General features: G+C 36.1%; 7 protein-coding genes across 7 annotated transcripts; 1 reads left to right on the top strand and 6 right to left on the bottom strand.

Annotated features, from left to right (window-relative positions):
* Positions 1 to 610: 610 nt before the first annotated feature.
* LOC107026438 (auxin-induced protein 15A-like) lies at positions 611 to 3,598 on the bottom strand. The gene has a single exon (XM_027919675.1). The coding sequence runs from the start codon at positions 1,095 to 1,097 to the stop codon at positions 849 to 851; it is 249 nt and encodes an 82-aa protein (XP_027775476.1). The 5' UTR covers positions 1,098 to 3,598; the 3' UTR covers positions 611 to 848.
* Positions 3,599 to 3,889: 291 nt separating this feature from the next.
* LOC107005125 (probable pre-mRNA-splicing factor ATP-dependent RNA helicase DEAH5) lies at positions 3,890 to 7,746 on the bottom strand. The gene has a single exon (XM_015203626.2). It carries the CDS (start codon positions 7,567 to 7,569, stop codon positions 4,042 to 4,044), a length of 3,528 nt encoding a protein of 1,175 aa, XP_015059112.1. The 5' UTR covers positions 7,570 to 7,746; the 3' UTR covers positions 3,890 to 4,041.
* Positions 7,747 to 8,269: 523 nt separating this feature from the next.
* On the bottom strand, positions 8,270 to 8,682 carry LOC114078667 (auxin-induced protein 15A-like). Its single transcript, XM_027919672.1, has one exon. The coding sequence runs from the start codon at positions 8,598 to 8,600 to the stop codon at positions 8,349 to 8,351; it is 252 nt and encodes an 83-aa protein (XP_027775473.1). The 5' UTR covers positions 8,601 to 8,682; the 3' UTR covers positions 8,270 to 8,348.
* Positions 8,683 to 11,776: 3,094 nt separating this feature from the next.
* LOC107005554 (cingulin-like protein 1) lies at positions 11,777 to 14,484 on the bottom strand. Its single transcript, XM_015204182.2, has one exon. The coding sequence runs from the start codon at positions 14,358 to 14,360 to the stop codon at positions 12,390 to 12,392; it is 1,971 nt and encodes a 656-aa protein (XP_015059668.1). The 5' UTR covers positions 14,361 to 14,484; the 3' UTR covers positions 11,777 to 12,389.
* Positions 14,485 to 16,536: 2,052 nt separating this feature from the next.
* Positions 16,537 to 17,664, top strand: LOC107026427 (E3 ubiquitin ligase PQT3-like). Its single transcript, XM_015227393.1, has one exon. The coding sequence runs from the start codon at positions 16,537 to 16,539 to the stop codon at positions 17,662 to 17,664; it is 1,128 nt and encodes a 375-aa protein (XP_015082879.1).
* Positions 17,665 to 19,716: 2,052 nt separating this feature from the next.
* Positions 19,717 to 21,796, bottom strand: LOC107026416 (auxin-responsive protein SAUR21-like). The gene is made up of 4 exons (XM_015227382.1): positions 21,793 to 21,796; positions 21,621 to 21,699; positions 21,463 to 21,550; positions 19,717 to 19,971 (listed from the first exon to the last, which is right to left on the bottom strand). The coding sequence occupies exons 1-4, from the start codon at positions 21,794 to 21,796 to the stop codon at positions 19,717 to 19,719; spliced, it is 426 nt and encodes a 141-aa protein (XP_015082868.1).
* A 463-nt stretch (positions 21,797 to 22,259) lies between these two features.
* On the bottom strand, positions 22,260 to 22,934 carry LOC107004967 (auxin-induced protein 15A-like). Its single transcript, XM_015203445.2, has one exon. The coding sequence runs from the start codon at positions 22,738 to 22,740 to the stop codon at positions 22,480 to 22,482; it is 261 nt and encodes an 86-aa protein (XP_015058931.1). The 5' UTR covers positions 22,741 to 22,934; the 3' UTR covers positions 22,260 to 22,479.
* Between the last annotated feature and the right edge of the window lie 1,767 nt (positions 22,935 to 24,701).

Below are 24,701 nucleotides of genomic sequence, written 5' to 3'. Positions count from 1 at the left end.
GATTCCAAGCATATCAAATAATGCTGACAGCTTGGCATGTGGACACTGCTAAGTTAGCTTGTATAACAGCCTGCCACTAGGTCAAGTAAAAAATGACGTTAAAATAGCTCTCTAGATATGAGACATATGACACAAAATTTTATATCCTGACAGGAAATTCACAACTTTTGGTTAAATAAGAACAAAGAAAAAGAAAGAAAAGAAGAGCTCAGATGTGCATCTGCTGTAAGGATATTAGACTCAAACACTAGCTATTGGTGGAACTTCCTCTAGTTTGGTGGGTTAAAACATTGATAAAGTACATTACTACTCCATATGAAGGGTAATTAACTTGAATAAATAGAATCATCCTTTTGTAAGCAAAGATCCTAGCTTCCCATTTAAATAAGACGTCATAGAGCAACCATGATTGCGTTATTATTTTATTTTTTTCCAACTCTAGCTTAGTTTCTATGTACAATTCCAGGTGAATTTATTATTTGACCAACACAACAGTGTGACTGATTGTGGTCAAGTTTGATTCTGGTCCGTAATCATTAGCAAACCACAGGACATGAGCATATGGAATCTTAAGGAAAAGTATCAACGCAAACTGAATGGAACAATAAAGTGATAAAGATTCAATACTTCGATATCTTTGAAGTAGAAAAAAATGAAGTGTTATTCATCCCTTTGACATGACATGAATAACAGTCAGCCTTTACAGAGATAAGTTCACTAATCTACCTAGTCAGACTTTAGTAACAACTGTCATTCTAAAATCAACTACTGTTTTCTCTAAATCCGAAGTGTACAGACTGCAAATCCTGCTTTGCTGCTCTACAAAAATGTGAAAGAAAGTCTTTTCATCAGTTTCTCAAATGAGAAGTAAGGTCAATGAAGATGTCCTCTCTGCAGGGTATGGAGAGACCGCCCATTGGATGATCAAAACCAAATTCGTCCTCAGCTTGACTGAGCAAGTCTTGAAATAAAGGTTGGCTCAAGAATGATATGGGGATAACAAATCTCTTCTTCTGCTCCTCCCCAACACACACAGCAAGATATCCCTTGGGAACATCTCCAGATTTCTTGATTATACGAGGCATACGAATAGCCATTATATTTAGCTTTAGTATAGGTGAGAAAGAAAGAATAAAATACTGAAGACCTCAAAAGCAGAGAAAGCTTTGGATACTTTCAAGTTTGCTGAGTGTTGTGGTGGTACACACCTTCTTGAAAGTGTCTATATAGATCAATGGCAACTAAGAGAGTCCTGTTAATCACTATTCTGTGGGTACCATGGAAGACAACAGCACCTGAAGTAACATGGTTTTGACTTTCAACTCATTGCCAAAGTATTTGTGACTTAGGTCACATCAACTCAAGACAACAGGCCTACCTTTAAGGTTGCGTTCCAGGAATTATTTATTCGAAAAAAATATATGGATTATCCATCACTACATACCAACAGAACAATGGAAATGGGATGTCCAGATGCTTCTTAACCTGATCCTGAATTTAATCCAAAATATGTGTCTAATCTTACAACTTGGATAAAAAAAAATTAGTGGAGGTTTCAGAAATACCAGACAAGTCAATGATGACAGCTTGGCCTGTGGATACTGTTAATTTGTGTTGCAGCCAACAGGGACTCCTTAAGTGAAAACTGATTCTGTAAGTAGCTATGTAGATATGAGTATTTGATAAACTCTAAACATAATAACATGAACCATAGGAATCATGTGTCCTGCATATGAAAATAGTATCATTATCTTACATTCTGACAGAAAATTCTGAAATTTCGGTCAATAAGAACAACGAAGACCAATGTTCGAGCTAGATGTGAGTCTTCTGTTAGGTCATAGGACACAAAAGCTTTCACATTAAGGAAGTACTCTAGATGAAGACCATCAGAAATGCATTCGTGCAGATTTTTAATTCAAGGCTGAACATGTAGCTTTTAAATTAAGTTACAAAGACTTGTTTGCAGGAGCATTCCAATACAAGTGAGTGTAATTAACCAGCATGGCAGCATGCAGTTCTTTGTTAATTTCAAAAGAATTTTGAAGAATCCTCATTAAGTAACAATACCTTTCTATGGCACGCCTGTTGATCTAGGTACATCAACTCGGATGAAGGATCTCTGTACCATACACTTTATCACATCATTTGTTTTCTCTATTACACTCAGTTGGACTTTTGGCTTCCCAAAAGCTTCAGCTCTTGTATATTTGAGCTAGAGTAACCATAGTCCATAGCATGCTAACAGCAGCATAGTTCCATATAAAATTTAAATTCTGCACATCTTTAACTAACCTGAAAATGTGACCAGTTTGGGCCATTTTAAAGTTGATTCTGGCTCATTATGATTAGCAACGCGAAACTTCACACCAATATTCAATGAGAGGATTAGAGAATCACAAGGACAAAAAAATTAAATATTAACTGAATAGAACCATCATTCATTCAAAATTTCAAAGAACTTGTAGTAGAAAAAAATATGTCATTTGTCCTTTTGACATGTACTAACAATCAGTCTTTGTGGAGCTAAAGTTTCACTAAGTCTACCTAGTCTAACATCAAAATTGTATTCTCTATACAGATTGTGTATCCTGCTTTACTACTCTACAGACTGTTAAGAAAGTTTTCTTTTTCAGTTCCTTAAACGAGAAGTAAGGTTGATGAACGCGTCCTCTCTGCAGGGAATTGAGAGACCACCCATTGGATGATCAAAGCCAAATTCTCCTCAGCTTGACTGAGCAACTCTTGGAATAAAAGTTGGCTCAAGAATGACATCGGGATCACATATCTCTTCTTATGATTTCTTGATTAAACGAGGCATGTGAATAGACATGATCTTTTAGTTTTAGTATAGATGAGCAAAAGAAGGGAAAAAACAATTAGCAAGTAAGACCTCAAAATCAGAAAAAGCTTTGAATACGTTCAAGTTTTGTTGAGAGCTGTGGTGGTAGACACCTCTTTGGATGTGTTTATATAGGCCAAATGGAAACTCAGAGAATCCCGTTGATAGTGAAGAGTTATTTCATGGGCACCCACAAAAGACAATAGCATCTGAAGTAACATGGTTTTGTCTTCCACCAAATTGTCAAAGTATTGATATCTTTAGAACATATCAGATCAACACATAAGGCCCTTCGTTTTATCTTTAGTTGGAACATAGCATGCATCACAATCTAAATGCTAAAGATGAAATATAGCCTAGTTGTGACTATTCATGTCTACATATACTCCCAGACATTTCTTGTCAATTACATGGTTTTCCGGTATGCATTTCCTTGAAAAAGATGGAAATCACAACCTACCAATCAGGAATGCATTTGTGCACATTTTTTATTCGTGATTTGGGATTTTTTAGTAAACAAAGAGTTGTTTCACCTTTAGAGGCCGAATATGTAGCATTTATATTATGTTAGAACTCACAAGGACTTGTTTGCAGGAAAATTTCAAGACAGGTGTGTGTACCTATCTGGTATGGGAACATGGAGCTTTTCATTTAGGCAAATCAAAACGGTAGAAGGATCTACGTAACATATATATTAGTATATCACAACATTTAGTTTTACTATTACAGTCAGTCAGACTTTTTGCTTCCCAAAAAGCTGCAGCTCTTGTACATTTGAGCTAGAGTAACCATAGAATGCTAACAGCAGTACAGTTCCATATAAAAAATATTAATTCTACTCATCCTTTGACTGACCTGAAATTGACACCAGTTTGGACCACTTTAAACTTGATTCTACTCAAAAGGCACTTAAGTAGTCAAGCTTAACCATTCAACACTTCGAACATGAAAAAAAAAATTGAAGTTCAATACCAGAGATTACTTCCCTAGCAAAAAGCATACAACAGAGAGGTTAAAACAATTTTGAGTCCACTTCAGAGAAAACTGTAATAGGTCAAATGGGGAAAAGCCTTATCTGAAAGAAGTGCTTCAAGTGTCAAAAGTTATGTTTTAGATAGACCATACATGTGTCACTTTTACATAAACAAACAGTGGGTATTTCATTAAACAAACACAAAACATTCTAAAAAAAAAGGATATCACGCTCGGCGTTTACTCAATCGCCATGAATTTGGCTCATTATATCTATCATAAAGAGGTTCAATACGTTCCTGTCTCTTGCGCTTCGTTAATTTTGTTGGGTCAGCCGTCTTGAAGAATCTTGGTGCCAACTCAACAAGCCATTTAGGATCTACCACGGTCACCTCACGCATGTACTCCTTTGTTGTCATAACAAGCTCGTGATAAATAACCCAGTCCGGCTGTCTTTGGAAAAGAGCACTGCTAGGATGGATGTAAACTGGCTGGTTCTCAACTAAAGTTCTATAGCCCTCTTGAGGATCCTTTCTAGCAGCATGAAAAAAGAAACCTGCTCCAATAGCCTTCTGGATCTTTGTGAAGTTCCTTCCGGCACTCACAACATCCAATTTATACTTGTCCATGATGGAGAGCAACTGTTTTCTGACATCCTGTGCCCTCCTAAGTGATCGTGACTGAACAAAATTTTCAAAACACCATGGACCTGAAAAGTTTTTCGCTTTCCAAGCCTCGTAAACAGCAAGCAAGGTAAGATGATCACCCTCAGGCTGAAAAAATTTGGCCTTTTTCTGATCGGCCTGAGCTTGTTTTTCCCTTGGTCGGTAAAAGACGTTTCCAGTTTGAATCATAGCAATGATGGTCAAGATCTCATCACTACAACCGAAGTCCACACTAGCAAGAAGCATCTTGGACAAAGGAGGATCTAATGGGAATTCTGCCATTTTTCTTCCCAGTTTCGTCAGAAGCCCCTCTTCATCCAGTGCTCCAAGAGTGTAAAGTTGCTCCATGGCAGATATGAGAGCCTGAGGGGTAGGTGGGTCCATGAAATCAAATGACAAAAGATCATTAATACCCATTGCTTTCATCATAATAACGGTGTTCCCAAGATTTATCCTCTGGATTTCTGGAACTGCAGTAGGAGACATTTCACTATGGAATGCACTCTCAGTATACAGACGGTAGCACTTCCCAGGTCCAGTACGTCCAGCACGCCCTGCTCGTTGCTTTGCCGATGCTTGTGAAATTGGGGTAATAACAAGTGAATCAAGACCCTGTTTTGGATTGTAGACATTTTGCTTTGCAAATCCAGGATCAATAACATAGAATATACCGTCAATTGTCAAAGATGCTTCAGCAATATTTGTAGCAACAACAACTTTTCTTTTCCCAGGAGGGGCAGGATCAAAAATTCTGGACTGCATTTCACTGGGCAAGGCACTATAGACAGGTAGTATGATCAGTTCAGGAACATTTTTACCTAGTCCTTTCATCCTCTCATAGAGACACTGGCAAGCATAATCAATCTCCTCTTGACCAGTCAAGAAGAGGAGGATATCACCTTCAGGTTCTGTCAAGTGGATCTGCATAACAGTAATTAAAGACGCATCAAGGTAATCACTTTCTGGCTGCTTTGTGTAGAGTATCTCAACTGGAAAAGTTCTTCCTGGGATTGTAAAGATGTTGCAGTCAAAGAAATAACCAGAAAATTTCTCTGCATCCAAAGTTGCAGACGTGACAATTAGACGAAGGTCAGGTCTTCTCTTCATAAGCTGCTTAAGCAAACCAAAGAGAACATCAGTGTTAATCGTTCTTTCATGTGCTTCATCAAGCATTATGACTGAGTACTGGGACAAATTATCATCAATCAGGATCTCCCTCCAAAGCATACCATCAGTCATATATTTGATAACAGTTTCTGGCCCAGTACAATCTTCAAAACGAATAGCATAACCGACCTCCTCACCTAATCGACAACCAAACTCCTCAGCAACTCTCTTAGCGACAGATGTCGCAGCCACTCGACGAGGTTGAGTACAGCCAATTTTTCCCCTCGTTGTATACCCTGCCTCGGCTAGATACTGTGTCACCTGTGTTGTCTTGCCAGAACCTGTTTCACCAATGACGACCAGGACCTGATTATCATGGACAGCCTGAACCAGTTCTTTCTTCAATTTGTAAATAGGAAGACTCTGCCTCTGCTCCTGGAGGGATAGCTTAGACCTCTGGCCAAAGGTCACGGCTTTACCATAAGCATCTTTTTTCCATTCTGGCATGTCATAGGCAGACAAACCAACACCCCTCAGTTCCTGAGCCAAATGCCTCTCACCTGTCTCCGGCATTGGGTCTTCCCATGGTCTGTTGAGATCCTTTGGGATAGAATCAAGCATCGTTCTCTGTTGCTGCTCCCTTACTTCCCTTCTCTCCTTTATCAAAGCTGATTGTAGTGCAGCAGCACGACTCAATGATCCTTCAGGATTTTTAAAAATTTTGACAGGAGACATATCAACTGAATAACGACTCTGCCCTTGCAAGAAAGGGGGTTCATCTTCATTCAATTCAACCTCAAGCTCTTCATCAACACCATCTTCTTCCTGATATAGCATTCCATCCCCTTCTTCATCAAACATGGGATGTTCCTGGACCCCCAGGACACCTGCAGCAATAAGTTGTTTCGCTTCCCACTTTTCAGGTGAACTCATCCTCTTCACCGGTCTACGTGATGGAACTACATCCTCTTGCTCCGTAATCCTAATTCCTGACAGGCCAATCCTGGTCTTAGAGCCCTCATTATTCATGCCTGAAGGATTTGTTGTCAATCCACCACCGTCAGAGCTCTTCTTCAATGGAAGCAGATCCTTTCCTGTATTCTGATCAACATCTCTCATTGACAAACTCAGCTTCTGCCCACTAATAGAGATAACCTTCACAAAAACGTCCTGGTCACGTTTTACCAAATCTTTGGCATTACTAACCCTTCTAGTAGCAAGTTGTGAAACATGCACCAAGCCTTCTTTCCCTCTAAATTCATTCAGCTGAACAAAACAACCAGAATCCATCACCCTTGATACCCTCCCCTTATAAACTGCATACAACTCTGGCTCATCCACATGATGCCTCGATTTTCTCCTATCCCTCCGATCATCATCCCCGTCTTGCTCATAATCATCTCTACTACCCTTTGCATATACATCTCCATCTCCATCCCTGTCTCTGCGCCTTTCTGAAGCCCTGCGTTCAACTCTACCATCATCTCTATCTCGATCCCTACCCCTATCCCTATCCCTCCTGTCTCTACCCCTTTCTCTTCTATAATCTCTATCCCCCTCTCGCCTCCTATCCCGTTCTTCTCCCTTTTCATCTCTCCTCTTACTCCTAGCCTCCAACTCAATCTCCTTCTCCAACTCCTTAACCCTATCCCTATTATCTCTGATCTTCAGAGCTGAAAACTCGGAATCATTGCCATCCTTGTTCGACTCCTTCTCCGACTTGGACTTGGCACTAGGAGGCAAAATAGCATGGATTATAGTGAGCAACGTTCTTACGAAATAGTCGGGCATTTCAGCACCACTTTCTTTCAATTTGTCATCAAATTCATCTACTGTTAAGCAATTTCTACCAAGTTCAGTTATAAACTCAGCTAAAACCTTATCACCAAACCCTAAATGTGCCTCCAACTCGGAACATACCTTAGAAATTAGCGAGAGGTATTCCAATTTCTTCAACTCGTTTTCTGCGATGTCGGCTCCCATCCTTCAGACGAATAGCTCCTGAAGAAATCTTCCGGTAGACTTGCGGCGTCGCCGACGGAGTTAATTTACAAAGAGAGATGACAGAGAACTCAATTTGACTATTAAAACTTGACTTTGTAGAGTTACAAATTACTTTTCCTACTCCACAAGAATAAAAGGTATTATTAGAGTGTCGACATTATTTTATTTTCACAAACAAAAAAAATACGTTTTGAATCCTATCTTCCTTCCTGTTTCCTTATTCAAAATAATGTGTTATATAGCAATTGAAATTTGAGTTAATTACAATTACCTCCATTTTATTGAACTTTAAATTTTTGTAATTTACTCCTAATATAAGTTTAAATAAGACAAAATATATAAATATTTCATTTAACTTGATTTAAGCTAGCATTTATATCCTCTATTTTTAAATGCACACAAATAGACATTAAAATTTATTTAAAATTGAACAAATACACACATATTTTACATGACATAGTACACGTAATACAATTAATAAGACACAAAATAGTTATGTAGGACACACCACGTAGACAAAAAATTTCAACAAGAAAACTGAAAACTAAATTGGCTAAAGAACAAATTTCATTTGTTAAAGATTGTGTTGTATATCTTTTAGACATCAGCTACTGAAAATTACATTCAAAATTGGGATATACTGTTGCAGTTCAGAGTTGCCCCCTGTATCTAATTTTCAGTAAATAATGTGTATTTCCTAATTCTCTAATGTACAAACTGTAAATCTTGTTCTTTACAAAACTGTGAAAGGAAAAGCCTCAGATCCTATTCAAGCGATCAATGAACACATCCTCGGTACAGGGAATTGTGACACCACCCATTGGGTGATCAAAGCCAAATTCTTCCTCAGCTTGACTAAGCAAGTCTTGAAATAGAGGTTCACTCAAGAATGATACGGGGATAACAAATCTATTTTTCTGCTTTTCCCCTACATAAACAGCAAAGTGGCCTTTTGGAACATCTCTAGTTGTAGAAGACTTGTTGATAATACGAGGCATACGGATAGCCATGATCTTTTAAGCAAATGATGAAGAGAAGAAGTACTAAATATTCTGAAAAAGCACATGAAAAGCTTTGAGTAGTTAAACTTGTATTGCAGAGAGCTGTGTGTGCTGACTACAGACTTCTCAAAACATGTTTATATAAGCCTTTGGCAAGTCATAAAATCTCATGACAAGAGCCATTTGAGTAAGGCATTTGTTAAGACAATGACATATCAATTACCACAAGGTTCTGTCTTTCAACTAATTGATAAGATTAATTACTTAAGCTCATATAAGTTCAAGAATATTAGGTCCTACCTTGTTCTCATACATGGAACAAAGGATCTCTCAGAATCAAATCCATAGGACTATAACATACCTCAGATAAAAAATTCACTGGTAAAGAGGCATTTTTTGCACTGTTGATAGATAATAGCAGATGAAGTATCACATGGTTTTTGTTGTCCAACTCATTGTCAAGTATTTATGATTTTAGGCCATTGTGCCTGAAGAACAGCAGGCCCAACTGCTTCAAATTACTAGACAGAAATCAAAATTGATAACAATGGGTAATTTTCAGGTCCTTGACCTTTTGCTCAGAGATGTTTTGAACAATGGTAGTACCAACTGATACAAATGTTTAATGGCTAACATATATGTGTCTATGTTCTCCGAATATCCGTTGAATTATGAGTCAGTCACAACCTTATTATTGCCAGAAATTTGAGTTAATATTCAAGGTAAGTGTAGATATCATATCTTATTAAGAACTAATTAATTTGTATCCATTTTCTATTGCACCGAGTGTTTCCACAATCCAGGAGAGCTCTAGTACATGTTAAGTTCATTTGAAACCACAAGGAGTAATTATTATATTGCTAATTTGGCAGAGCCTATTGACCATAGTGTCACCAATTGAATGGGTTATGCCCACTTTAGAAGACCAGATTCCAGCTCATTTGATTAGCAAACAATGAGAGTTGACCAAAACACTTGTATTGCAATGAATTGGGTACATCAGTACATGGAATAGAATAAAACCATAGAAGTAAAGAGGTATATTACTGCAATTTCTTTTGATGTGTCCCTAGTCAAGAGACAAGAGTGACACTCATTCTTTATGTTCTAAACTCATTAGCCTAACTAGTGTTTCTTCTAAATATTGAACTGTACACTGTGATCCTGCTTTACAGCTTTACAAAATTGTGTAAGAAAAAACAAAGGACTGGTTTCCTAGTCATTTCCTCAAGCGAGATGTGAGATCAACAAAAAAATCCTCACTGCAGGGAATTGTGACACCGCCCATTGGATGATCAAAGCCAAATTCTTCCTCAGCTTGACTAAGCAAGTCTTGAAATAAAGGTTGGCTCAAAAATGATATAGGGATTACAAATCTCTTCTTCTGCTTCTCCCCAATATACACAACAAAATGGCCCTTGGGAACATCTCCACCTGTAGAAGACTTCTTAATTATACGAGGCATACAGATAGCCATGGTTGTTACGTTCAATCTAGATAGAAAATAAGGGAAGAATTAGTATGGACCTTGAAAGCAGAGAAAAGCTGTATATGTTTCAAGTTTTGCTAAGAGTTGTTACGGTAAATCCTTCTCTGTAAGTGTAAATATAGGCGAACAACAAGATGTAGAATCCAACTGATGTGTACTGGATAGGTCTGTGGGCCACCAGCTAAAGACAATAGCACCTAAAGTATCGCATGGATTTGCCTTCGAACTCATTGTCATACACACGATTCATACATTGAGCTAGTAGCAAAAGGCCCCACTGATTTTCACAACAAAGGCACAGTTGTTGTTCAAAGGTCATTGGTCCTGCAATGTTTCTAGTTAATGAAGAAAAAAAATAACCAGTGTCTACTTCTGTTGTTTCCCTGCTGAACATGGGTGGACCTTAGCACTATTTATTTGGTGATTTTGAGAAGCATTCTGTTTCATAAACAGTACCTGATTATTGTACTCAAAAGCATCCTAATAATAGCTGGTGAAAAGGCATTTGATTAATAACAATATTAAAGACAGTAGCACATGAAGCATCATATGACCTTGCCTTCTATGTCAGTACTTATAATTTAAGACCATTTTGGTTGCATATGAAGCATCCTATGACTTTCATGACTGCATATAGAGGAAAAGACTCTCAATTAAGGTGAGGAGAAAGACCAAGTTATTGACCTCTTGGATAAAACATAACCTGAGACAGATCTCGAAATTAGCACTGTAACAGTTGTATGAATCCTGGGACATACCTTGAAATTACCACTGTAACAGTTGATGAATACTAATCATAAGAAAGCACCTCCGGAAAATGGGGAGTACACAATCATCATTAAAGAAAAATAGAAGCTAGACAAAATTTCATGGGTGAATGTCCGCTTGGAAGTGCTGAGAGACAGTAGCGAATCTATATATAACTCAAAACTTCTCTTCAGAGGCAGGAACCTATTGATTCTTATTTTAAAAAGCATAAGAGAAGCTAGGAATAGAAGCATTAAGAATATCAAGAACCTCGCAAAAATTGTTTAGTAAATGTTTATGTAAAATCATATTCTAGCCAGCATTATAGAAGTGAGATGCAAGGCCTTGTAAACTGACGGCTCAGACTAACCTACATTTATTCTAAAGATAACTAACCTTAAAGCCATATATTTCCAAGCAGTAAGTGCAGAATAACTTTAAAATAGCTCTCTAGAAATGCGACCTGATCACAAAAAACATCAGAATATGAACCAGGGGAAAATCACAAGGCATATGAAATGAGATCTCATATCCTGAAAAAATTACCAAGTACTAATTAAATAAGAACCAAAAAAAGAGAACAGTCTCAGGTGCACATCAGCTGTAAGTGATTAGACTGAAAAGGTTGTGAATTACTGGAACTTGGTCTTCTGGTGGGTTTAACAATGATATAGTACATTAGCTACTCCAGATGAAGATGGTTTCTTCTCCCTTTATTAGTTGGATTAACTACATATATCCACCTCTGACATAAAAATCTGAATTTCATTCGAGCACGATGTTAACTAGTGTTTGGGAGTTGAGAAAGCAAAGATCTTTCGACCTTCGTACGGAGAAAACTAGAAAAGCACAGTACTTGAGCATATGGAATCACAAGTAGGAAAAATACTAATGCTAACTGAATGGAACTATAAAGTGAAAAAAGGTCAATACTTCAATATCTTTTGAATTAGAAAAATTTAAATTCATTCATCTCTTTGACAACTGCAGCAAAAAAATGCTGTTGACATGGATTACAATCTTTCAACTGAGGCATACTTCTTCTTAGTTGTTATTGAAGAAGCATAATATACAAACATGACCCTTACTTTGGCGTCAATAAACAAGTATGTCCTTCAACTTTGAATGTGCACAGACGGACACTTAAACTATTATAAAATTGAACAAGTAGGCAGAAGTGTCCTACATGGCATATTATACGTAGGATGCCATGTAGAATACAAAATTGTCATGTAGGGTGCCACGTAGGACCAGTTCATTTGCTCAATTTTATACAAGGATCATGTTTATGAGTTATGCCTATTGAAATCATAGAGAATTTCTAGTATCTTTTCTGGAAACTAAAGGGACTTGATATTATTTCATGCAGAATGATGAAAAAAAGGGTCATAGATGGTTACATATGATGTTGAAACAAGCTAACAACAGTCAGATTGTCAAGCCTAGGCCATGATACCAGTAGCATCATGTGCCTTTCTTAAAGGTTAACTATAAGAACAAAACTCAAGTCATTTCTTCGGACTTGTCATTACCAGTTTGGATAATACTAAGGACTCCCTTACTCAATGGCCACGAGCAACATAAGCAAGAGAAATTGCAGCAAAAAGTGTTGTTGCTGAAGATAACATGGTCCAGAAATTCTTCTTCTTTTGTGCTTGAGCTACTGAAAACTGCAAAAACTCAACCTGCCTCTGCATCTCCTCAACTTTGTTCTCTTTACTCTTGATTGCATTTGTGATGGCCTCCAACTCTGCTTCATAAGGCTTGACATCTTCCCCATTCATTTGTTTTTCACCAACCACACTGCCACTTTCACCTTCACCATCCGAGCGGATTGAACCTGCAGCAGTCCTCAAAGCATTCAAGATTTCCTCAGAATTGCTGTTTGCCAACTCAACCTTGCACTGCATATCACTAATTTTCTTCTGTGCTTCGCCAAGTGAGGTTTGCGCAAAAGCAATTTCCTTGTTCAACACTTGACATTGAGTTTCCAACTCTTTCTTTTCTCTAACAGCATTGAGGTAATCAGCCTTGGTTTGCTCAACCTCCTTCACAATTTTTTGAATGTGATCCTCCATTTCTTCAATCTGTTTCTTCATGTTTATGCCATTCTGTTCCTCATCGACAAATCGCTTTTGCATCTCATCCTTCTCAAGGGTAACTCGCCCGAAGGCAGCCTTATACTTACCAACTTCAGATTCCAAATTCTTCACCTTCTCGTTTTGACCATTGCAAGACACCTCTAATTCAGAAATAGAATTCTTGAATTCAGCTAATTGTTTCTGCAGTTCAACAATTTCAGTCTCCCTTCCAACTTTAGCCTCTTCCATCTCATTCTTTGCTGTAACTGTTTGCTCAACCTTCTTCTTCTCTACATCTAATTGCTTCAATGCCTTGTCTAGTTCCTTCTCAACCAAGGCCTTTTCTTCAATCAAGTTCTCAACTCTGATGTCCTTCTCATTGTTTCCCTTCACAAGTTCATTTATCCACTTCTCCATCTCCTCTTCCTTTCTTAAGCCTTCCAAACACTTCTTCTCTAACCCAGCCAAATTTTCACGCAATTTTGCCTCTTCCTTTTGCAAACTCAGCACCATATCGTTAAGACCAGCAACTGTGTTTTGCAATTCACCATTCTTTTTTATTTCTGCATTTCTCTCCACTTCAATCCCTTCTTTTTCCCTAACAATCCCATCAATCTGCGCCCTTAATTCTTCAATCACTTTATTTGAACCCAAAAGGCTATTTGCGACCAATTCCTTCTCTCTCACCATGGATTGGATCTTGCTTTCTCTGTCCTTGATTTTCTCAGTGAGAGCATCGTATTCAACCCTTAATTTCCCAACTTCTCCTTCAATCTCCTTCTCTCGCTTCTCAGTTTCAACCAACCTCACCCTCAATCCATCTGCTTCCTCTATTTGGGCGTCAAGTTTAATTTTCATTTCATCCTTCTCCTTACGAATCCCCTCCAAAACATTCCTCTCGTGGGCAACCTCATCAGCAACAGCATTCAATTGCTTCCTTAGGTTTTCAATCTCACTCTCCTTTTCAGTCAACAGCTTCTCAATCTCACCCTTCTCTCTCAAAACATCACGCATTTCTATCTCTACACTCTTCAGCTTCTTCTCAACCACGTCATTCTGTTCACGAAACCCATTCCTCTCACTCTCAATCACCTCAGCGTGGTAACCAACCTGCACAGCAACAAACACAGACACCAATTTCTTCTCAATCTCCAGCTGAATAACCTGTTCACTCAACTGAGTCAACTCATTCTGCAACTCATTTTTCTCCGAGTTAGACCTTTTAAGTTCCGATTCCAGACATCCTTTTGCCTGCACTAGTGAATCCACCTGTTGCCGTTTCTCAATAGTCTCCTTGAGAAGCATACTGTTGAGGTTCTTGAGATTCTCAAGTTTCTCAGAAGCTTCTTCCATGGCAATGGAATGATTGTTTTCTTTCACCTGATTTTCCTTAACCACTTCAGTTGGGTTTTGAGGTTGATTATCTTGCGGGGTCATCTTCTTTTTGGCCATTGTGTATGGTGTTTGGCTAAACGATTTTTGTGGTGAGTTTTGCTTTTGGGTAAAATGGAGATGAGATAAGAAGATTGAGCGGCGAAGAGCAGTCTAGGGTTTATTTCAAAATCTGCACAAAGCGCCCTATTAACACGGCGCCTTTAATTTTTTTGAAAATTTCGACGCAGACTATTTTGTCAACTTCGAGGCAGCCACTTATTTTTAAAAATATTTATATATCCATATTTAATTTTTACTACTTCTACTACAATATTAATCTAAAATTTAAATAATCATATCTTTAATTTCAAAATATGGCAAATGAGTTTATGTAAATGTGCTTTTGGCACGATAAAAAACTGCCTTTTTAGAAGAAAAAAATTTAGGAAATAAATAGATTTTTGTTTGGTGTGTTTGATGCATATACAAAAAAATATTTTTTTTATTTTATATTATTTGGCCTATATTAATGTGGCATACTTTTTCTTGATGATGCTTGAAATTTAAAATTTGACTATTACACTACTGCTTTATATAGTTATTTAATATTTTCACATTTCAAATTAATTGAATTTATTGAGGCGTTTCAGATGTTTAAGAAAACAAAATTAAGAACAAATTAGACATAATTTTCATCTTTAATTTTTATTAATTATTATTAAATTTATGACTAAAATAACTAAAACATTAATTAATAACTAATTTCAATAAGTACTAACTAATGAAGAATAAAATTAAAATTTAAAAAAATAATCTTGCCAATTAAATAGTTAAATTAATTTAAAAAATAAAAAATATCTCAATAATTCAATCAATTGAAATTGAGGAAGTACTAAAGTTAATAGAAATAATTTATGGTACAAGTAAACAATTGGCTTCTAGGCCAAATTATTTTATATGGAGCTGATCTCTTGTGTGTTTTGCTGGCTTTGAGTTCCATTTGATTTTCAAGCAAAATTAAAGAATTGAAAATACTATCAACTCAACAAGCATTGTGAGGTTTTCATATTATTTTAAAGAATTAACAATTTTTTGTTCGGTCATCTATAATTAATTTTGTGCTTGATAAAAAAAATACCTAAATCACACACTTTAGAAATTATATTAACAAAAAGTAGACTTAACCACCTCTAGCCTAGCACTCCCAAACTCTATCTACAACTTTTTTAAAAAGAGAAAATTGCTCTGATAATAAGCATCTTTTAATTAAAGAATAAAAGTGGGTACCCCCGGAGGAAGAGATGAAAAAAAGATACAACAGAAAGAAAACTAGAATTGTTTGTGACAGAAAAATTATACTTGGCATGTGGATATTATATTTCAATCACTTTATAATTATCTAAATGTTATAAGTTGTATATGCACTATATGTATGCATTATACAATTTATATACATAGTATATATGAGCACTGAATGTGTTATAGATAATGTATATGCATTAAATACAATGTAGATACACTTTTTATGCATACATGTGTCATAGCCATTATAATCTTTCACACTTATATTTCTGTATAATTCTTGTACAATAAAAATATATAATTAATGTATACTCAATTTATAATTATTATCTCAAATAATTTAGTTATTCATTGAATACATTGTATTTATACACCACCACAAAAATATGATTCAACAAGAAAACGCTCATAAAATACAGTCAAGCAAAAAAAACAATGGTTTAAAAAGGGGCACAAAATCACGAAATTATTACGGTCAAACAAAAATGCGGTAAAAAAAATACATTCCATACCTGAAAATATAATAACCCAATCAGGTTTCCAAATTTAATAATTAGACTTATAAATAATTGAATATAATGTGTTTTTTATAAATTCAAAAATATTCAAAAGATAAAATTATTCTAAAATATATTAGAATAATTACAATTATAAATTTATAAAATCAAATTATTTTTGTAAGTGTAAAATAAGGAAACCTGAGTTTGTATGGGAATGAGATTACAATTTTTAGAAACTTTTTTTCATTTTTTTTTTCAGATTCCGAGTTGGCTTAGGAAAGTATGGAAATGGGATTTACAGTTTTAGGAAACTTTTTTTTCCTTTCAGATTCTAACTGTGTTTCGGAAGTTAAAAAAAAAGTGTATATAAACGCAATTCCTAACTCTGTTTCTGTGAAACCAAATTCTTAACTTTGTTTCTTATTGTTTTTTCTAGCAAAAATATTTCAGTTATGTCAGTGTATATCAAGTATAAAAGTTGTAAGGATTATGATTCGATACCAATTCTTGATCATTTTATTTCTGTTGGCAATCTGAAATCAAAGATATTTGAATCCAAGCGTTATGGTTGGGGTAAAGATTTCGACCTTCTTGTCACCAACCTACAAACTAACGAAGATTATGTTGATCATGCCACCTTGATTCCAAGAAGTACAAGTGTTTTGATTCGTCGCGTTGCTGGATTACGTTGCTTCCCCATTGTAATCAAAGAGGAGCCCAAGCAAGTGCAGTGTAAACAGGAGGAGGTTCATTCAGTTAAAAAAGAGTCCAAATATCCTCAAGATATTGATTACGATGATTTTGGCGATGATGTGTATGCAATTCCAAAAGTAGCAGTGGCAATTCAATTAGGCAATCCAGTGCCCACTAGTACTAGTAGTATAATCAAGAATTCAGTAGGAAACATATCGTATAATAACACAAGATCAGCTGGCTTTAGTGTTGGACAAGGTGGAATGGAATGGAAAAACCCACCACCAGGACCAGGGTATGTGTGTCATCGATGCAAGGTGCCTGGCCATTTCATTCAGCATTGCCGTACAAATGGTGACCCCAATTACGACATCAAGAAACTGCAGCCACCCAGTGCAAGTGTTGCTGTTTTGAGGCCTTATGTGGCAGCTGATACTAAGGTGGTTCAAGGATCTTCTTCAAAGCATTCCTATACAGCTATACCACCAGAGCTTCACTGCTCATTGTGTAAAGGATTAATGAAAGATGCAGTTATAGCAAGCAAATGTTGTTTTAGTAGTTTCTGCGACAAATGCATAAGGAATCATATTATGTCTAACTCTGTTTGCGTATGTGGGGCTACAAATATACTTGTTGATGCTCTCTTGCCTAATTTGACTCTAAGAGCCACAGTGAACAGATTCCTACAGTCTAATAGCACTACTTCTTCAGAGTCTTGTAGGACGATAGAAGAGTTTCCACGAGCTGTTGAAGAAGTAAACATGAAGAAAAGGAAGAATTCAAATGATGCTGCTAACATGCAATGGGGTGTTGAAACTAGAAATTTAGGTTTTAAAAGGAATAAGTTTGAGATGAGCAGCGAGTTTTCAAGTGTAATTTCTTATTGAGGGGTCAAAATATATACTACATTTTGTAATATAATTGAGTTTTTATTTTTTGTTGTCTCCAATATTTTTCCTTTTCAAGTTAGATTAGTAATTTTATCTGTTTGATCACACATAATTTGATCCTCTATATTAGTGACATTAGAACTCAGCATGTAATGCGCTATTTAAATAAGATAATCTCAATGTTATTAATTCGCACGAAGCAAACTACATTAATTCAAAAATGTCTGGTACTCTACACAAGTGCCTGAACATTAAAGTCTTATTTCAGATACAATTTCAAAGAATACTTTGCAAATGAACTAAAACAATGGGTTAGAGTTTGCACATTGATAATGTTGAATCTGTGTTCTTTGAATTAGTCTTTGTGAATCAAAAAGCATCAATCTTTGTGGTGGTAAGCTTCTATTTAACGAACTATACAAAATGAATCTCCTACTTTCGTATACAAAATTGGCAGATCTAAAAAGGAAAATTGATCTCAAATATTTACTTAAATCCTAAATTGAGAAGTGATGTCAATGAAGATGTCCTCTCGGCAGGGAATTGTGATACCACCCATTGGATGATTGAAGCCAAATTCTTCCTCTGCTTGACTTAGCAAGTCTTGAAATGAAGGCTGGCTCAAGTATGATATCGGTATCACAAATCTCTTCTTCTGCTGCTCCCCGACATAAACAACAAAATGGCCCTTGGGAACATCCAAAGATGTTGAGGACTTCTTGATTATACGAGGAACACGGATAGCCATGATCTTTTAATTAAGATGAGCAAATGATGAAGAGAAGAATTACTAAAAATTCTGAAAGGAAAGGGAAATCTTTTGAGTAGTTCTCTAGTTTTATGGGAGAGTTGTAGTGGTTGTGGCTACTCCTCAAAACATGTTTATATAAGAGAAGGGCAAGTCAAAAAATCTCCTCGATTTGTGGTGAAGAGCCATTTGGGTTGGGCACAGTGAAGGACAATGACATATCAATTACCACATGGTCCTGTCTTCCAGCTTATTGACATGGTTAATTGTTTTAGCTCATTTAAGTTCAAGAACAGTAGGTCCTACTTTTTTCTCATACATTGAACAAAGGATCTCTCGGAATCAAATCCATAAATATGGAACAGTGCCATATGATGATTTCAAGGACTAAAATATATGCAAACTGTGTGTCCATATATTTAAGAAGAATAAGAGAAGACATGCCAACCTTATAGGAGTTCACTGGTGAAGAGGCATTTGTAGCACTATGGATTGACAATAGCACAAGAAGTCAAGCAGTATCACATGGCTCTGTTGTCCAACTCATCCTCAAGCATTTATGGTTTTAGGCCATTGTGCCTGAAGATCAACAGGCACCACTATTTTTCATTACAAGATAGAGAACAGGATCTTTAGAAATCAAATTGAAAACAATTGCTGATTGTCTTGTAATGACTCAGGTCTGGACCACTTGATAAAAGATGTCTTGTTGTTTATAACAATGGTAGTTCCAACTGGTATATCTAATTCATAAATGGATTATTTGAGAGTTGGACTTCTACAACAGTACGGTTGAAGATAAATTTACTGAATTATCCGACTAATTATTTGTTTGGTCCCTCATACTTAAGCCATTTGGATCAACTTTCCAGATTAGGATTATCCATGTTATTTCAGCATATCTGAGAAACGTTTCCAAATGGTAGAGAATAGTAATGTACTAAAGTTTACCGACTATCATTTTACTAAAGATGGCATGACCATAATATCATCAATTATGGGTTATGCCACTTTCGAAGATCAGATTCTAGCTCATTCAGATTAGCAAACCATGAGAGTTGACCAAAAATTTTCTATTGCAATGAATTCATTACATCAATATATGGACTAGAATGGAACCATAGAAGTGAAACGGTTCAGTACTTCAATTCTTTTTGAAGTAGAAAAATTTCTTTAGTCAAATGACATCCATTCGCTATGTTCTACCTAGTGTATTTTCTATCTCTGAAACTGTACAGGGTGGAGATAATCCTGCTTTGCAACTATACAAAATTGAGCAAAAACGGGGACTGGTTTCCTTCTTACTTCCTCAAGCGTGATGTGAGATCAATGAAAAAATCCTCACTGCAGGGAATAGTCACACCACCCATTGGATGGTTGAAGCCAAATTCTTCCTCAACTTGACTAAGCAAGTGTTGAAATAACGGTTCACTCAGGAATGATATGGGGACTACAAATCTCTTCTTTTGCGTCTCCCCGACATATACAACAAAGTGACCCTTGCGAACATCTTTAGTTGTGGAAGACTTCTTGATCATTCCAAGAATAGCCATAATCTTTTAGTTATAGATGAGAAAAGAAAGAATTACTAAAAAACTAAAAAGCAGAGAATACTTTGAATACTTTCAAGTTTGCTGAGAGCTGTGGTGGTAGATACCTCTTTGAATATGTTTATATAGACAATGGCAACTCATACAATATGTGTTGAATAGGTATCTGTGGGCACCAGCAGAAGACAATGTCACTGAAGTATCACATGCTTTTTCCCTCCAAGTATTAGATTTTAATATTATTCAAGTGCAATAGGCCTTACCTTACTTGAAACTTGGAACAAGGCATGACTAATTGTAGAATTTTTAATAAGATATGACCTGGAGCTTAGTTATGCCTGGAGTGGACCACTCGGATAAAAGGTAACTCTGGACATATATTGCTGTTTGATTTATAGTGAGCACCATACTGGGAGACATGAAAATTTATCAGTTACTATCCTAAAACAGCAGTAATGTGAGAGAAGCTAAGTGCTTCCTAGCTTTGTTCAGACTTGAAACATAAGTTAACATTAGGCCTTAGATCAAGGACAACAGGATCTACCTTCTTTTTGAGCTTGGGACAAGGTATCTCTCAAAATCAATTGCTAAACAAGAGTTGTGCCATGTTATTATTTATGTCTAGATAGACATCCCTGAAAATTTGTAAATGGTAATGCAGTTTTGTTGTAAATATTTTTTTAAAATGACCATAATTTCCAATTCCAAGTGTTTCTTACCTGAGGTCTATAACTTGATCCGAAATATATGGGAGGATTATCATTAATCATAAGTGCCCTAAATGGTTGAAAAGAATTTATATGAAGAAATTTGGGAATTGGTACTAAGATTGTAAATTGTTCTTCTGTTCCATCCATCATCACATAGACATATACTGTTCGACTTATTAATTATTTGTGTGTATATACAGAAGGCCACTCAAAGGCTAAAGCCAGAGCGTGATGGCAAGAATTGGTCGGCTACCTAATCAGTATTGTGATTGAGAAGCACTTCATTCCAGAACATATAGGTGAAGAAAGAGAATGGTACCTGATCATGGTACCTTGAAACTTCCTATAACATGTGGTAAAAATGATTTGATTGATGTCTATGAAAGACACTAGCACATGAAGGATCATATCACTTTTCCTTCGGTGTCCTTTTTGTGGTGTACTTATAATTTGAGATAACAAATTTCCATACACCGGCTTGATAAAATAGGTCAATTGAACAACTATAGTGCTCGGGACTGGGTACGGAACTGCAATCGCAACACACAAGGATCAAAGTACTTTATTTACTTGGCAAGCGTGACTACAAGCTGACATGGGCCACATGGCACACAGAACGCCACACCAACTGATGGCTCCTTCTATCCCTGTGCCCTTTTCTTGAGCCAAGCGGTCTCTCTAGTTCCATGAGGTAGGGTAAGGTCAAATTTCACTCTACCCTCCCCAGATTCCACTTGTGGTAATACAAACTAATCACTGCTGTAAATTTAGTGTATACAGGCCTAACCTTGTCATACATTTCTAATAACAATTTGTAAACAGAAAAATCAGGTTTCATGTCATGAACTTTCCGAATAACATATCCATGAAACTGCCTACCCAATTCAAAGAGACCAATAAAGAGCTTAAAGAATCTGAAAGAGAAGAAAAAAATTACCCGTGTACAAGGCCTCTATCCACATCTTTAGCTTCAGAGCAGCCTGACAGGAAATGCTCTTCTCAATAATTTCATCGAACATCATAGCTGCATTATGTAAAGGACACACACTTAAAAGCTATCCTGATTTCAGTGTAAATATACATGAACGAGACGATATTGAGGGCAAGAGAGTGGAACCCATTTTCGCAAATATGGGAGAAAATGGATTTTAAAAGCAAAGCAAGTTATGGCTGCGTGGATGATTAGATGTGAAGTTTAGAGAATCAGAAGCATAATTTGCAAACAAATAGAATTACCTTTACGGTAAGGTGTTGGATTGTAATATTTATCAAGACGCACTGGTTTTATATCTTCCTTTTGGTTTCATCGATAACAGACAATTTTTGTTCCTCATATCATAAATCCTCTAATCTGATTATTTAATCAACTTAGCAGACCATAAGTATCCCTTATTCAGCCGATAGAGAGAAGTTCTGATAAATCAAGTCAGAGATTTGTTTTTAAATGAGCAAAGAATGAAAATGTCCAATGGAATGCCATATACTAATATGATGTCTTGGATAATCTGAGATTTGTACTTCAGAAGCTCCAGTTCCCATGTTATGAAGAAAATGGAGTTATTTAAGGAACTTTGTTCAACAAGATTACTATCAAACCAAATTGGATAAAAATGTGTATGAAAAGATTTCATTTCATAAACTACTGAATATTACAATTCGATTGGGATCTACTGTTGTATCTGACAGTAATCCCCTCTATCTAATTTTCTAAGACGCGGTATATATATGATGTCTTTTCTAACTCTTCTGATGTACAAACTGGAAATCCAGGTTAGTTCTTTACAAAATTGTGAAAGGAAAGGCCTCAGATCCTATTCAAGCGAGAAGTAAGATCAATGAACACATCCTCACTACAGGGAATTGTGACACCGCCCATTGGATGATCAAAGCCAAATTCTTCCTCAGCTTGACTAAGCAAGTCTTGAAATAAAGGTTGGCTCAAGAATGATATGGGGATCACAAACCTCTTCTTTTGCTTCTCCCCGACATAAACAGCAAAGTGGCCTTTCGGAACGTCTCCATTTGTAGAAGACTTCTTGATTATACGAGGCATACGGATAGCCATGGTCGTTTAGTTCAATATAGATGAGCAAATAAGGAAGGAAAGAACTTGTAAAATGACTTTGAAAGCAGAGGAAAGCTTTGTATGATTTCAAGTTTTGGTGAGAGCTGTTATGATAAACCTTTCTTTGTATGTGATTATATAGGCCAATGACAAGTAGTAGAATCCTAGTGATATGCATTGGATAGGCATTATGTGGGCACTAGCTAAAGAATACTTGTATGGTTGAGTTTTGGTGCAGCACTGTTTAGAGACAATAGCACATGATTATGCCTTCCAACTAATCATCAGACTATTTAGAAGGCTAATCATCAAACTATTTAGACTTTGAAACTATGCCTAAAAGCAGAAGGTCCCACTGATATTCACAACAAACAACAAATGGAAACCTCATCTTCTTGAAAATGGTTGATTTAGGGACCACCTGGTGACATTTCTTGGTGTTGAATCAACAAGTTGTAGTCAGCATTCCAATGATCAATTATAATACTTAAGTCATGGCCCAGGATACAAGTTGGTGCTGCTATTGAAGACTTATACAGTAACTATAAAACGGTCAAATTAGGATCATTATTATTTGAATAATAGAGATTTGGATAAGTTGGATTATTTCTAGAGTTCCATTTATCGATAAGAAGGTCATAATTGTTCAATGTTTCTGGTCAATGAAGAGCAAAACCAACCAGTGTCTACTCCTGTTATTCCACTGCTAAGCATGTGTGGACTCTCACCACTATTTTGTAGGAAACAACCAAGAGAACGTAGCCTGAAGATTATCTCTACTCCATAAGAATAACATGCTGTGCTGACTTAAATTTTTCAGAAAAATCAATTGACTCAGTGCTCCTTGTTTAGTTTTTATAAGGAGGATAATGAGTTGACTTTAGATAGCACCTTTTTATAATGGCTATCTACCTTCATTCCAATTTGGCCAGCATTATGGTCCTGTGTCGCCTAGTTACTAAAACAGGATATTTTCGTTTGTATGCTGGACTTGTAGATAGATCATCTAGCCTTAAAAGTTATGAGTTCACGTGAATCCAACAACAACATATTCAGTGAAATCCATAAAATGGGGTCACGTGAGGATAGAATATACGCAAATTTTATCACTATCTCGTGGAGGTAGATAGGTTGTTCTCGAAAGACCTTCAACTCAAGTGCATCAAACCCTAATAAAAGAAGAAGAATATGGAAGAAAGCATAGCAGTTAATAAGAAAAGCAAGGTAAAATTAGAAAAACAAGAACAACTTCAAAATAGTGTGATAATTGACATACACTAATAAAAAACATATGGCAAGAACTAATTTCTTGAAATTACCAGAATTCTGTCCGTATTTAGTTGTCCACTTTAGAAGTGACACACATATTACACCAATTATTATCATAAGTTAGTTACAATTTTACACTTAACTTAAAACATTATGCAACTCACCAAGTATAATAAATGTATTTTCTGGTTCCAAAATACATACATTATGAGTGTGTTTGGTATGAAGGAAAACATTTTCTGGAAAATGTTTTCCAATTTTCCCATGTTTGGTTGGGACAAAAGTTTAGGAAAATGTTTTCCAAATCAACTCATTTTCCTCAAAATTAAGGAAAATGACTTCTCTTCAAAAATTAAGGAAAACATTTCCATAGCACTCCTCCAATTTTAAATTACATTTTTTTTGGAAAAACATCAATTTAAAAAANTTTTTTTTTACTTAAGTAAAAATAAAAGATGTCTCTCAAAAACAAATTTCATTAAGAAATCAAATACTAAAAATCATTTCCGGAAAATATTTTCTACTCACCAACCAAACATGAGAAAATAAGTCCAAAATCTACTTGTTTTCCAGAAAAACATTTTCTAAGAAAACATTTTCCATGGAAAACATTTTCCCCCATACCAAACACACCCTAAAAGCTAAATTTTGATTTTTCTTTATGTGTGTTAGGGTTTATTTTTAACTGCTTT

The sequence above is a fragment of the Solanum pennellii genome, chromosome 1, assembly GCF_001406875.1.
Source record: "Solanum pennellii chromosome 1, SPENNV200".
NCBI lineage: Eukaryota > Viridiplantae > Streptophyta > Magnoliopsida > Solanales > Solanaceae > Solanum > Solanum pennellii.
The sequence above is the reverse complement of the archived record's forward strand: the minus strand, read 5'-3'. Positions and strand labels throughout refer to the sequence as shown.

Bases quoted from the DNA above. Each gene is read 5' to 3' on its own strand.
- LOC107005125 (XM_015203626.2), bottom strand. From the start codon at position 7,569: ATGGGAGCCGACATCGCAGAAAACGAGTTGAAGAAATTGGAATACCTC.
- LOC114078667 (XM_027919672.1), bottom strand. From the start codon at position 8,600: ATGGCTATCCGTATGCCTCGTATTATCAACAAGTCTTCTACAACTAGA.
- LOC107026438 (XM_027919675.1), bottom strand. From the start codon at position 1,097: ATGGCTATTCGTATGCCTCGTATAATCAAGAAATCTGGAGATGTTCCC.
- LOC107026416 (XM_015227382.1), bottom strand. The intron at 21,551-21,620 runs GTACACGGGTAA...TGAATTGGGTAG, and splicing joins AAGATGTGGATAGAGGCCTT to GCAGTTTCATGGATATGTTA. The intron at 19,972-21,462 runs GTTAGGCCTGTA...TATAACTAAAAG, and splicing joins TATTAGAAATGTATGACAAG to ATTATGGCTATTCTTGGAAT.
- LOC107026427 (XM_015227393.1), top strand. From the start codon at position 16,537: ATGTCAGTGTATATCAAGTATAAAAGTTGTAAGGATTATGATTCGATA.
- LOC107005554 (XM_015204182.2), bottom strand. From the start codon at position 14,360: ATGGCCAAAAAGAAGATGACCCCGCAAGATAATCAACCTCAAAACCCA.
- LOC107004967 (XM_015203445.2), bottom strand. From the start codon at position 22,740: ATGGCTATCCGTATGCCTCGTATAATCAAGAAGTCTTCTACAAATGGA.